We start from the raw sequence: 14,591 nt of genomic DNA, 5'->3' as shown, positions 1-14,591 counted from the left end.
CTGGTAAGGATGGCAGTTTCTTTCCCTAAAGGACAGTAGTGAACCAAATGGGATTTTTCTGACAATTGATGGTGGTCAACATTAGGCCAACTCTTTATTCTAGATATTATTTTTAATATTGAATTCTAGTTTCACCATCTACCAATGTGGGAGTGGAACCCATCTCCCATTATCACTACACAACCATTTTCCTCAAATAGACTGTAAGGTGCATCTTAAAGGTGGAGAGAAGGGTCAAGAGGCAGAGAGGTATGTGGAGGGGATTGCAGGGTTTCAGGCCCTGGCAGCAATGTTAGAGTGATGGAAACCAGTCATGTACCAGAGTCTAGAAATGGAGGAGTGCAGGGATCTCGGGGGGTACAGGATGAGAGGCAATTAATGAGTTAGGGAGGGCCATGCAGAAAAAGAGAGAGAAAGACAGAGTGAGAAAGAAAAAGGAAGATAAAAGAGCAGATCAGGATCTCTCACCACCTCAACACTTTTCAAGGAATTAATGGGAGTGTATCAGATTGTAAACTTAAGCCAAATGACAATAACAATAAGAACAATGGGAGCAGAAATTCCTTCACCTCTCAGTTTTAATCCTTATCCTGTAACTGTGCCCCCCCAGTTCGAAATTCCCCCAATGAGGGGAAACATCTCAATATCTTCCCTGTTACCCCCCTCCTCAGAATTGTGTCTGTTTTATTAAGATCACCCTCATTCCTCTAAACTCTAATGAATAAAGGCCTAACCTCTTTAGCTGTTCTTGATCAGTCAATGCCTCCAGCCCAGGAATCGGCTGAGTGAATCTGTTTGGAACTGTCTCCAATACCAGTCCATCCTTTCTGAAATACAGGGACCTGAACTGTACACAGAAGTCTAGATGTGGCCTCACCAACACCCTTACTGTCGTAACAAGACTTCCCTGTTTTTTTAAAACTCGAGCCACTCTCACGCAGAATTCCATTCCCCTTCTTATTGCTGGCCCCATGTTAATGTTTTGTGTTTCATGCTCAGGAACACCCAGATCCCTCTGCACTGTCCTTTGTTCTGGACTCTCTCTCTCTCCATTTAAATCACAGTCTGACTTTTAATTCTTTTTAAAGTGTGTGAGCTCATACTTTCCTACATTAAACTCTATCTGCCATGTTTATGGCCACTCACTCAACCTAGCTAGATCCCCTTGCAGATTCCTTCCCATAACATGCCCTCTCACCTATTTTCAGCAAATTTAGAGACATTACGATCTGCCCCCTCTTCCAATATTGAGAGTAAATATACGCCCTAGGATTGATCCTTGTGGCACTCCACTAGTTATGTATTTCCAAGCTGAAAGAGACCCATTAATCCTGATTTTGTCTTCTGTGTATTAACTAACCCTCAGTCCATGCAAATACATTACCCACAATACTGTGGGCTCCTATCTTGTGCAGTAACCTTTTACATGGCATCTTTATTGAATGCCTTCTGGAAATCCAATACCCTACATCTACTAGTTCCCCTTCATGGAACAATAGGAACATACAGTACATAAGAGGCCTTTAGCCCATCAAATCTGTACTGCCAAAAAATATATTACTACCAACACTAGCCCCATCTTCCTTCACTAGGCCCCATAGCCTTGCAGTTATGACACCTCAAGTGCTCATCCAAGTACTTTTTAAAGGGTCTGAGGTTCCCCCCCTCAACCACCCTCCCAGGCAATGCCTTCCAGAGCCCCACCACCCTCAACTCAGGGTTGAAGAACTCAAGTAAATTCATCAACCATGATTTCCCTTTCACAAAATCATGTTGACTCCTTCTGACTGCAATAAGCTTTTCTAACTGACCTGCTATTTCTTCCTTGATAATGGACACTAGCATTTTCCCAACAACAGCTAATTATAGTTTCCTGATTTCTGTCTCTGGTCACAGTCTTGAACAGGGGTGTCACATTGGCGTTTTTCCAATCTGCTGGAACTCTTCCAGAATCTAATGGGCTCTGGGATATTCCAACTAATGTCTCCACTTTATCTGCAGCGTGGTCCCATTGGTGACCATGGGAAATACCTTAGAGATATTTTAGATTATGCTGATGCTTGGCACTGCAATATAGCTGACCACCTATCTCTCCCAGTCACTATCAGGCACATTGGAAAGATTTAGAGGAGGACTATCAGCCTGTTTGGCCACCTTTTTGTGAGTCCTGTCCTAACCTAACCCAACAAGCTCTGAAGCAGGACATGAACTTCTTGCCCAGAGATAGGGACGGTACTAGTGATCGACAAAACTTTCTGCTTCTGGGCTCCCACTGGTTTTCCCCTTTTCTAGAGGACAACTGTGTGGCACTCCTGTCATCACTCTACATGTCTCCAATGCTTTACAGCCAATGCAGTGCTTTTGGAAGTGTCATTCAACATTGCAAACGTGGCAATCATTTTGTGCACAGCAAGATCCCACAAACAGCGCTGACGGGTGTAACACCTCATCGGTTTTCTTTGCAATGTTTGACAGATGGATAAATGTTACCCATGACACCATGTTCAACTCTGCTGCACATCAATGTCCATCCACCTGAGAGGGCAAGGGCCTCAGTTTTGAGTCAGAGAGAGCAGCGAGAATGGCAATGGTGGGGCCCCTTCCACGGTGACAATAAAAATCAGGAACATGAGCTCGTTTGGAGCGATAGCTGGGAACCCAGGTTCACATTCAAACTAACCTTGCAGTCACCACATGGACTACAGTCGCTCAAGATGGCAGCTCATCACCACCTTCTCAAGAGGGAATTAGGGATGAGCAAAAAAACGCTGCTCCAGTCATTGACACTCACATAACTGTGAAAGAATAAACACTTAAAAGACCCTCTGGACAGAGGTTTCTTTCTAATTCAGGAGTAACCCTTGGCCTTCCACGCACCATTCAAAAAGTTACGTTGCGTTTCCAGGATCTGACTAACGTTTGAAACCCAGGCCTGCTGGATTTCCGGATTAGTAGCTTGTAAGACGTATCGCACCACATTCCCATCTGTCCCACGTGAGGTCAAGGCAAATTTACAAGGGTCGTTGTCCACAGTGTCTTCAAGGCCCAGGCAGCTAACCTGCATTTCAGAAAGAGAAACAAAATACTCAGTAAATTACAGGACGAGCATTTTTCGCCAGCCCTTTCCACACTCTCTGAAGTGTGGAGCTAAACCTAGTATTTTGGGCTGAGAATTGCAACAACAATTACATTCTGATAATGCCATGAGTGTAGTTAAATGTTCACTGGAGCATCTACATACAACATTTGGAATTGGGCCACAATTTACACCAGGAAGAGTAAAAGCTGGTTTAAGAAGTTTGATGAGAAGAAGCAGGTAGAAGGTGGAGAGGTTTAAGGAGGGAAGTTCAGGGTACAGACAGCTGAAGGCACAGCCACTAATGGCGGAGCAATTAAAATTGGGTAAGAATGAAATAACCCCTCAGAGGCCAGCATCCCATTACCAATCACCCTTTCTTCACAAATGCCCAGCCTTTGACAAAAGCACTGCATCTCACCGAATCAGGCATTCAGCAATTCAATATCCCTGACATTCCTTCTTTGGGGCTGTTAATTTAGCTGACCACAATCAGGGAATTTATATTCTATGATGTCCAGCTGGATGACTTCATTACAATCACTACAAACAAAATTGGAGGAGCACAAAGATCATGGAGAGTGGTTATGAAAATTATTGAGGATACTTAAGTCCTTCACTTCAGTGTTTACAAATGTGAAGGTCACTAGGTGCAAAGTAAATTGTAAATTGAATGGAAACATGATGAAGGATGTGAGGATAAATATGTCAGACGGATTTGTCCAGCTCAATGCCTCATAGAGTGCTACAGCACGGAGACAGGCCCTTTGGCTCAAAATGGTCCATGCTGACCAAAGTACATTCAAGGCTGCTACGGGAAAGGCCATAGCCGGAGAAATGGTTTCTCTAGTGGTCTACTGAATGAAAGGGGACCTATAGAATTCCAACCGGACTAGACAGGGTAAACACAGGAAGGATGTTCCCGATGACCAGGGAATCCAAAACCAGGGTCCACAATCTAAGGATACGGGGGAAGGCCATTTAGGCCTGAGCTGAGGAGAAATGTCTTCACCCAGAGAGTGGGGATCCTGTGAAATTCTCCGATAAGTCACTGAGGCCAAAATATCGAATCTTTCAAAGGAGATTCTAAAGGGATCAAAGGGCATTGAGAGAAAGTAGGAACAGGAGACTGAGTTGGATGATGAACCATGATCCTATTGAATGGGGGAGCAGGCTCGAAGGGCCAAATGGCCTATTCCTGCTCCTATTTTCTATACTGAGGGTCGCTGTGTATTGGAGGATGACCAATTCAATCTGCAACTTCAGAACAGAAGACAGAACAAACCCAAGTAATTACAAACCAGTTAGTTTACATCAGGTTGGGAAATAAAAAACTGTAATCTGGAATTGTAGCTAAAATGACTGAACATCTAGATATAGGGAAAATAGTTAGAAGCGGCCAATGTAGGGTTTCTGAAAGGACGATCATGCTTGACAAAAGGCCAGTTGCTCCAATTTAGGTTCTGTTAGTTATTCACCTGCAAACATTGTATAACTTTGTTTGGAACACAGACCACCAAAACTATCATGGTGCTACAGGGGGCTGTTGATGTGGCAAGGTTGCATTGATTAGGAGTGTGGCTGCTTGGCTATGGAATATTGGGCTGATCTCATTCAGACATTATAAATGAATAAATTAGTTGATTAGTTTCTCTCTCTTTACCCTTTCCTCTGGTTGGAGCCTAAACTGAGAAGATTCAGAAAAGATTTACAAGGATGTTGCCAGGGTTGGAGGGTTGGAGAGGCTGAACAGGCTGGGGCTGTTTTCCCTGGAGCATCAGAAGCTGAGGGGTGACCTTTCTAGAGGTTTATAAAATCGTGAGGGGCATGGATAGGATAAATAACCAAGGTCTTTTCCCTGGGGTGTGGAGGTCCAGAACTAGGAGGCATAGGTTTAGGGTGAGAGGGGAAAGATATAAAAGAGACCTAAGGGGCAACTTTTTCACACAGAGGGTGGTGCGTGTATGGAATGAGCTGCCAGAGGAAGTGGTGGAGACTGGTACAATTACAACATTTAAAAGGCATCTGTGTGGGTATATGAATAGGAAGGGTTTGGAGGGATATGGGCCGGGTGCTGGCAGGTGGGACTAGATTAATTTAGGATATCTGGTCGGCATGGACGATTTGGACCAAAGGGTCTGTTTCCTTGCTTGTACATCTCTATGACACCAAGACAGTGCCTTTAAAAAGGACGAAAGAGGCTTAATATTCAGAAAATGACAAACAAACCATGACAGGAAAAGATGGACTACAGATCGAAGAGTAAACAAACAGCTCAGACTAGATGAGAAAAAAGAATCAAAGTACCAAGCTATTTCCTAACATTTTGTTGGTAGCTGCACTGGCCTCCAGGCCTTCGCTCCAACAGGGAAGTTCATACCTTCATTGACAAATGAGGTGCTGTGCTTTGAGCTTAATTGGAACAATACAGCAGGTCAAGGACAGAGAGGTCAGCGCAGGAAGAAGGTGGCGAATGAAATAGTCACCGAGACTGCCATTTGATCTTGCCAGTGTTGAACAGAAGCCATTGTGAGCAGAAGCTTATTACAATTAACTATTCAATACAATTATTACATTCACAGGCACACCAGTGTTTCAGCTAACATTAAGCTATTAGGCGACATAGTGGAACATGCTTTCAATAGCATGTCATGCATAAGGCGATTTCAGTTACAATGGAGTCTGAGATCATCATCCCTCCTCAGGTCACATGCTATGATACAGTGATTATGTCATAAGCATATCTCTTAGAAGTAGAGTGACATATTTAATCTCTTGAAGATAGACTTACATACTGACTGGCAGATATAACATGGACAGAGCAGCTTGCATCACGAGCAGTGGATATTGTATACTGAGTTGAAAGAATTCCAAGTAAGTTGCTGCTTCACCTGGAAGGAGTGTTTGGAGCCTCAGGTGGTGAGGAGGGATGAGATAAAAGGACATGGATAAGCACAGGGGAAAGGATGGGATTGTAGGAGGTGACTGAGTAGTCAGAGATATTGTAGAGGGAATGAAACGTCAAAGGGGGAATATGTGATGTATTCACGAAGAATGTCATGCTGGAACTGAGGGAAATGGCAGAGGCCGATTCACTATACATGCATGTGGGTGGAAAGTGAGGACACCCGGGAGCTGATCTTGTTTCTGAGAGAGAAAGAGAGGAAGGGGTATGAGCAGAAATGTGGGGAACAATGTGGGCACAGCTAAAGAACCTGTCAACCACTGTAGGCAATTTACTTTGCAGAAAGGTAAGTCATACCAGAGGCAGCGGCACTGAAGCATCAGGACACATGAGGTGGAGATGGAGAAACTGGGACAATGGAATAGAGGCATTAATGGATGAAGGGTATGAGGAAGTGTCTTTGAGGGACCTGTGGGAGTGAGTGAGCATGTAACGAATATCCATTGGCAGCCCAGTCCCAGAAATGGAGACTGAGAAGTCAAAGAAGAGAAGGGAAGAGAATGTGATGAGAAGGTCAGGGAAGGGTGGAAATTGGAAACAAAGTTGATAAAATCTTCCTATTCAGAGAGACAGCTGGAAATGGCACCAATCCAATCCAATCATTAATGAGGGGAGGGAATAGATTCGGAACAAGGAGGGTTCCACATATACCACAGAACAACAGGCACAATTGGGATCTGGGCCGGTCCCCACAGCAACACCTTTTCTTTGGAGGGAGTGGATTGATGAGAGACTGAGCTCAGCCAAGTGAAGGAGGGTGTGGGCGGATGGGGTTGGCTTGACTTTTCAGCAGAGAGCCCCTGGTGGCAGACAGTGGTGTTGAGGGATTCCACACCCAGTGAGGAGAGTGAGGCGAATTCGCCTTCCAAAAGGATGTTTTACCTGTTATGGCAAAGCTGATGTCAAAGAAACAGCACATCATGGCATTAAAAAATCCAACAGACATTCATTATAATACAAATGTTACATTTACAGGCACATAAATGAGCTCAAATTAAGCTGTTAGAATAAGGCCGGGCAGGTGACTGAGGTGTCAGTGGGGGAGCACTTTGGGGCCAGCAACCATAATTCTATTAGATTTAAAATAGTGATGGAAAAGAATAGACCAGATCTAAAAGTTGAAGTTCTAAATTGTAGAAAGGCCAATTTTGATGGTATTAGGCAAGAACTTTCGAAAGCAGATGTTCGCAGGTAAAGGGACGGCTGGAAAATGGGAAGCCTTGAGAAATGAGATAATGAAATCCAGAGACAGTATCTTCCTGTCAGGGTGAAAGGGAAGGCTGGTAGGTATAGGGGATGCTGGATGACTAAAGAAATTGAGGATTTGGTTAAGAAAAGGAAGGAAGCATATGTCAGGTATAGACAGGGTAGATCGAGTGAATCCTTAGAAAAATATAAAGGCAGTAGGAGTATACTTAAGAGGGAAGTCAGGAGGGCAAAACACGGACATGAGATAGCTTTGGCAAATAGAATTAAGGAGAATCCAAAGGATTTTTATAAATACATTAAGGACAAAAGGGTAACTAGGGAGAGAATAAGGCCCCTCAAAGATCAGCAAGGCGGTCTTTGTGTGGAGCCACAGAAAATGGGGGAGATACTAAATGAGTATTTTGCATCAGTATTTACTGTGGAAAAGGATATGGAAGATATAGACTGTAGGGAAATAGATGGGGACATCTTGCAAAATGTCCAGATTACAGAGGAGGAAGTGCTGGATGTCTTGAAACAGGTAAAGGTGGATAAATCCCCAGGACCTGATCAGGTGTACCCTAGAACTCTATGGGAAGCTAGAGAAGTGATTGCTGGGCCTCTTGCTGAGATATTTGTATCATCGATAGTCACAGGTGAGGTGCCGGAGACTGGAGGTTGGCAACCGTGGTGCCACTGTTTAAGAAGGGTGGTAAAGACAAGCCAGGGAACTATAGACCGGTGAGCCTGACCTCAGTGGTGGGCAAGTTGTTGGAGGGAAACCTGAGGGACAGGATGTACATGTATTTGGAAAGGCAAGGACTGATTAGGGATAGTCAACATGGCTTTGTGCGTGGAAAATCATGTCTCACAAACTTGATTGAGTTTTTTGAAGAAGTAATAAAGAGGATTGATGAGGGCAGAGCGGTAGATGTGATCTATATGAACTTCAGTAAGGCGTTCGACAAGGTTCCCCATGGGAGACTGATTAGCAAGGTTATATCTCATGGAACACAGGGAGGACGAGCCATTTGGATACAGAACTGGCTCAAAGGTAGAAGGTGTTGGAGGGTTGTTTTTCAGACTGGAGGCCTGTGACCAGTGGTGTGCCACAAGGATCGATGCTGGGTCCTCTACTTTTTGTCATTTACATAAATGATTTGGATGTGAGCATAAGAGGTACAGTTAGTAAGTTTGCAGATTACACCAAAATTGGAGGTGTAGTGGACAGCGAAGAGGGTTACCTCAAATTACAACAGGATCTTGACCAGATGGGCCAATGGGCTGAGAAGTGGCAGATGGAGTTTAATTCAGATAAATGCGAGGTGCTGCATTTTGGGAAAGCAAATTTTAGCAGGACTTATACACTTAATGGTAAGGTCGAAGAGAGTGTTGCTGAACAAAGAGACCTTGGAGTGCAGGTTCATAGCTCCTTGGAAGTGGGGTTGCAGGTAGATAGGATAGTGAAGGCGGCGTTTGGTATGCTTTCCTTTATTGGTCAGAGTATTGAGTACAGGAGTTGGGAGGTCATGTTGTCACTGTACAGGACATTGGTTAGGCCACTGTTGGAATATTGCATGCAATTCTGGTCTCCTTCCTATCGGAAAGATGTTGTGAAACCTGAAAGGGTTCAGAAAAGATTTACAAGGATGTTGCCAGGGTTGGAGGAGTTGAGCTACAGGGAGAGGCTGAACAGGCTGGGGCTGTTTTCCCTGGATCGTCGGAAGCTGAGGGGTGACCTTGTTTATAAAATTATGAGGGGCATGGATAGGGTAAATAGACAAAGTCTTTTCCCTGGGATGGGGGAGTCCAGAACTAGAGGACATAGGTTTAGGGTGAGAGGGGAAAGATATAAAAGAGACCTAGGGGGCAACTTTTTCACACAGAGGGTGGTACGGGTATGGAATGAGCTGCCAGAGGAAGTGGTGGAGGCTGGTACAATTGCAACATTTAAGAGGCATTTGGATGGTTATACGAATAGGAAGGGTTTGGAGGGATATTGGCCGGGTGCTGGCAGGTGGGACTAGATTGGGTTGGATATCTGGTCGGCATGGATGGGTTGGACCGAAGGGTCTGTTTCCATGCTGTACATCTCTATGCCTCTATTACAACATGCATCCAGTAACATGTTATGCTTCAGGTGGTGCTGGGTTAAGATGGAGTTTGAGATCTTTATACCCTTGGGTCACATTTTTTTAAACAGTGATAATATCATGTGTATGTCTCCTCAAGGTATACTGACTGTTGGAAATAACACAACAAAGAGGAGATGGTTAGGGCTGGGGAACAGCAAGTGGTGATGGAGAGGTTTGGAAGAATTACAGATGGAGCTGGGAAGAGACTGTACCAGAAAAGGAAACAGTCAAGATGGGAAGAAATAAGTTCAGTGGAGCAGGATGGATGTACCAGGGCAGGCCTGTGTGTGGATTTTGGGAAGGTGGTAGGAGAAGTCTGTGTGGGGTTGGGGGCTCTACGAGGTAGGGAGCTGTATAAGGGAAATCTCCAGAGGCCAGTGACAGTCCTGGAAATAGCAGCTTGCTGTTTAAGGCGACATGGAAGGGAGTGTCTGAGAGGTGGCACTCAACCTTTGCCAGGTAGAGGCTGGCACTCCAGGTGACAATTGCCCCCTTTCCCCTTATTCCCTTCGATGACAAGATTAGGGTCGCACCTGAGGAAAAGAGGGCAGATCAGAGACCAGAGGGAGAGCTCCAGGTGGAGTAAGAATATTGGAAGGAGGGTTGAAAACTTCTCTCACAGATTCTGTCACCTAGCAACAGCACAGCTAAAGGGGTGCTGTTAGGTATTTGTGATCCATTTTGTTTCATCTACTGACAGCATGGTGAATGCAAATTATTCTTTTCCTGCAATGCATTAAACATTGTTCGCTAGTGAGGAAGGTACCTCAGCTCCTCATTGCTCAGTCTCTGGTTCATGCTACCATGAAGCTAGCCACTAGGTGGTGTGTAAGGGCAGTGCAACTCTTTACCCTCCTGTCAAGCCGATCCACCTCCTGAGCAGACTGTCCTTTTTGGATGTCCTTAGTTTAAGTGTTCTGAAGTAAGTTTTAATGCTTTTTGAGAAAGCGTGAATGAAAGACAACAAATAAAATCAATAGATGTGAAGCTGGAAAAACACAGCAGATTAGACAACATCTGAGGAGCAGAAAAGTCAAGGGTTTCGGCCCAACACATGGACTTTCCTGCTGCTCAGATGCTGTCTGGCCAGCTTTTCCAGCTTCACATTTGCTGACTCTGGCTTCCAGCATCTGCAGTCCTGACTGTCTCCAAGTCACAATAGATAAAATTAGATTAGATTAGATTAGATTACATTACAGTGTGGAAACAGGCCCTTTGGCCCAACAAGTCCACACCGACCCGCCGAAGCGCAACCCACCCATTCCCCTACATTTACTCCTTACCTAACACTACGGGCAATTTAGCATGGCCAATTCACCTGACCTGCACATCTTTGGACTGTGGGAGGAAACCAGAGCACCCGGAGGAAACCCACGCAGACACGGGGAGAACGTGCAAACTCCACACAGACAGTCGCCTGAGGCTGAAATTGAACCCGGGTCTCTGGCGCTGTGAGGCAGCAGTGCTAACCACTGTGCCACCGTGCCGCCCAGACTTTAGTAAAATGTACTTTAGTAAAGTAAAATTTTACTTTAGTAAAGTAAAATGTACTTTATTCCATGGACATTTTAAAATGGGAAGGATTGGTGATGAGAGAGCCTGGCCCAGGGTCATCCCATAAGGATCTGACACAGTCTATCTGTGTGACCCTCTCCATCACACTGCCAACTATCAACATCAACATGGAATAACCTTCATGCACCGTGCCCTCAACTCGCTGACACAAAGGGACACTCAACAACAGCTTTCCATGTCGGTCTGCGTTTTCCTTTTAATCACAACCTGGCTCTTATAATTCAGGAAACAGATTGAGTTATGACGGAAAAACTAATACAATTTGAGAATAAAGTTCCTTACAAGCCAGAAAGATACAGGTGACACCATATTTAGGGCACATAAAGATACTGGGTTCAGTATGTTAAGGTATTCTTACTTATTTGAGTCAATGGTTCTGAATAATTATTTATTTTTACAGATAAATCCTCCAACGTGCCTCATTGCGTGACACCCTCAGCACTGACCCTCCGACAGTGCGTCACTCCCTCAGCACTGACCCTCCGACAGTGCGACATTTCCTCAGTACTGACCCTCCGACAGTGCGACATTCCCTCAGCACTGACCTTCTGACAGTGCGACATTCCCTCAGTACTGACCCTCTGACAGTTCGGCACTCCCTCAGCACTGACCCTCCGACAGTGCGACATTCCCTCAGTACTGACCCTCCGACAGTGACATTCCCTCAGTACTGACCCTCTGACAGTGCGGCGGTCCCTCAGCACTGACCCTCCGACAGTGTGACCTTCCTCAGTACTGACCCTCCGACAGTGCGACATTCCCTCAGCACTGACCCTCCGACAGTGCAACATTCCCTCAGCACTGACCCTCCGACAGTGTGACATTCCCTCAGTACTGACCCTCTGACAGTGCGGCAATCCCTCAGCACTGACCCTCCGACAGTGCGACATTCCCTCAGTACTGACCCTCCGACAGTGCGACATTCCCTCAGCACTGACCCTCCAACAGTACTTACTCCCTCAGTATTGACCCTCCGACAGTGCAGCATTCCCTCAGTACTGACCCTCCGACCGTGCGGCACTCCCTCAGCACTGAATCTCCGCCAGTGCAGCACTCCCTCAGTACTGACTCTCCGATAGTGCGGCACTCCCTCAGTACTGACCCTCTGACAGTGCGGCACTCCCTCAGTACTGAACCTCTGATAGTGCGGTACTCCCTCAGCACTGAGTCTCCGACAGTGCAGCACTTCCTCAGCACTGATCCTCCGACAGTGTGGCATGCCCTCTGCACTGATCCTCTGACAGAGCGGCACTCCCTCAGCACTGACCCTCTGACAGTGCGGCATTCCCTCAGCACTGACACCCCAACAGTGCGGCACTCCCTCAGCACTGACCCTCCGACAACGCGGCACTCCCTCATCACTGACACTCCGACAGTGCGGCAATCCCACAGTACTGACCCCCTGAAAGTGCGGCAATCCCTCAATACTGACCCTCTGACAGTGTGGCACTCCCTCAGCACTGACCCTCCAACAGTGCGGCACTCCCTCAGTACTGACCCTCCGACATTCCGGCACTCCCTCGGTCACAGTCTGAAGTGTCCGTCTGAGTTATATGATAAAATCCTCAAGTGAGACTTGGAAGTACCATCACGTGGCTCATGAATAAATTCAGGGCATGGGGGAACCAAGGTGAACGGCCTGGCTTAATGGCCTTCAGTGCGTTCACCAAGAAGCTGGAGCTGTTGGCTGCAGCAGTGGAAACAAATGGGCATTGTATCCCAAGCTGGCACGGGAAAACCTGTTGCATCCCACCATTACCTTAATACTGTTCTTGAAGAGATAACCTGGCAGTGAAAAGCCCTTCTTCTTATCCAGTGGCTCACTGAAGATTACTATTTGTTCAAAGAGGAAAACTCGCCGCTCTTTACTGCGCGATAGGAAGCCAGCATCCTGTTCGATCACGTGGAAGGTGTCCTGCTGAAGAAGTTTTCCCTGAGCTGTTATTTTTCCCTGGAGGAGGGAGGAAGAAAGGGCAGATCAACCCACAGTTAATTCAATATTAGGTGGAAGGAGAGAGGAGGAAATTCCAATCACGACAAACCTGGATCTAACTCCTTCCAGGGTCGTTTTGACTTGGCCAATTGGGTAAAACTATCAGTTAAGCATCTCTCCTGAGTTTTAGATTTTTGTACTCTTTCATGGAATTTGGGCCAGCATTTATTGCCTGTCCCTAGTTACCCCCCTTGAGAAGATGGGGGTGAGCTGCCATCTTGAACCGCTGCAGTCCGTGTGCTGTAGGTTGACCCACAATGCCCTGAGGGTGGGAATTCCAGGGTTTTGACCCAGCAACACTGAAGGAACAGCAATATATTTCCAAGTCAGGATGGTGAAGGGCTTGGAAGGGAACTGGCAGGTGGTGGTGTTCCCATGTATCTGGTGCCCTTGTTCTACTGGATGGAAGGGGTCATGGGTTTAGAAGAGGTCAGCCAGGTGTGATGAGTAACAGGCAGTTAATTCGATAACATTTAATATCCTCCCATGCCCAAAGTCCAAATGTACGCCCATGAATTTAAAGGGTATACACCAAGAGAGACTTTCAATGAGAAATTAGTAATCGCTTCTTCCCAAGTTTCAGAAAATTGGCATTAGTGGGAAGTTGGGCACTGGTTTATTATTTAATTTCCTGACTCTTTCCTCTTCTCAAAGACACTGGGGGTGTCTACCTCCTAGGAGCAGTCCTGATTCTATGTCCCCTTTTCTTGTGGAGAGATAAGAGGAAGGGCTGAAGCTTATGGACATAAAAGCACACTGCATTATTGTATTGAATCATGTGTTGATACGAAAATGACATGTCATCATTCAAGCTTTGAGGTTCATTTCATTCCTCGATCTAAGAAAGGATGTCCAGGGAGTTCTGACAAAAAAATTCTCTTGTTAACTAGCTTTGTCCAACAATGCCTTGGTAGCCAGGTCCTCCTAACAAGGAACGGAAGTGAAATCAAAACTTACCTCAAAGCCCTGTAAGCGTCCTACGTTCATCATATCATTACATCGTCTAGGCACGAAGCACATCACCTCCACAGCTTGCTACAAAGGGAAAATATCACACAATCTCAATATATACAAAGTGCATTCTTTCCTCAATACCGATAATTTCTGCCATTTCAATTCATGGGGGTATGCTTGTCAGAGTCATGGAAGTTTGGAACCTGTGGAAAACAAATACCGAACAATTCCAGTCCCATTTTCCAGCTCTTGACTCAGGCTTGTGTGTGACTTGCTGATGTTTTCAGTTACACTGCAATGCTGCTGCTATCTAGTTTGTTTCTGCTCCTGCACTCTTTGATTTCCTGTTTCCTGCGTCTAGGTGGGCTGTGTCACAATGGATCGTACATAAGTGGCAATGGATGACAAAATCAGTGGGATCGTAAAAATCACCTTCACAGCTCCAAACCTTCAACGCACAAGTACAATGCTTCCATCTGTCAGCCTTGGCTCAGTGGAAACAGTCAACTGTCACAGGCTTGTGAGTTCAAATCCCACTCCAAAGGTCTAAACTCTTAATAAAGACAATCTTGTATCAGGCAGAAGCTTTGAAGGGCTAATGTTCATGTCATATTGGCTCCACTCAATCTGCTCATGTCACACACAGTCTGTGAATGAAGACAAAGATTTCTATTCTAGTTTTCAGAGGGAGCAGATCTGTCTGTA

General features: G+C 45.7%; 1 protein-coding gene across 4 annotated transcripts in view; it reads right to left on the bottom strand.

The window, feature by feature from the left end:
- Positions 1-14,591, bottom strand: part of LOC122543389 (rho guanine nucleotide exchange factor 25-like) — a 373,207-nt gene that overhangs the window by 5,373 nt on the left and 353,243 nt on the right. For all 4 annotated transcript variants that reach the window (XM_087985590.1, XM_043682070.2, XM_043682071.2 and 1 more), the window contains 3 exons: positions 13,890-13,967; positions 12,699-12,890; positions 2,878-3,058 (listed from right to left, as the gene is read on the bottom strand). In XM_087985590.1, coding sequence (XP_087841716.1) covers positions 2,878-3,058; positions 12,699-12,890; positions 13,890-13,967 — 451 coding nt within the window. The remainder of the gene's footprint in view (positions 1-2,877; positions 3,059-12,698; positions 12,891-13,889; positions 13,968-14,591) is intronic.

The sequence above is a fragment of the Chiloscyllium plagiosum genome, unplaced genomic scaffold (genome assembly GCF_037043375.1).
Source record: "Chiloscyllium plagiosum isolate Xiang-an unplaced genomic scaffold, Cpla_swu_hap1 HiC_scaffold_53X, whole genome shotgun sequence".
In the NCBI taxonomy this organism is placed as follows: domain Eukaryota; kingdom Metazoa; phylum Chordata; class Chondrichthyes; order Orectolobiformes; family Hemiscylliidae; genus Chiloscyllium; species Chiloscyllium plagiosum.
This window is presented reverse-complemented; position numbering and strand designations above follow the sequence as displayed.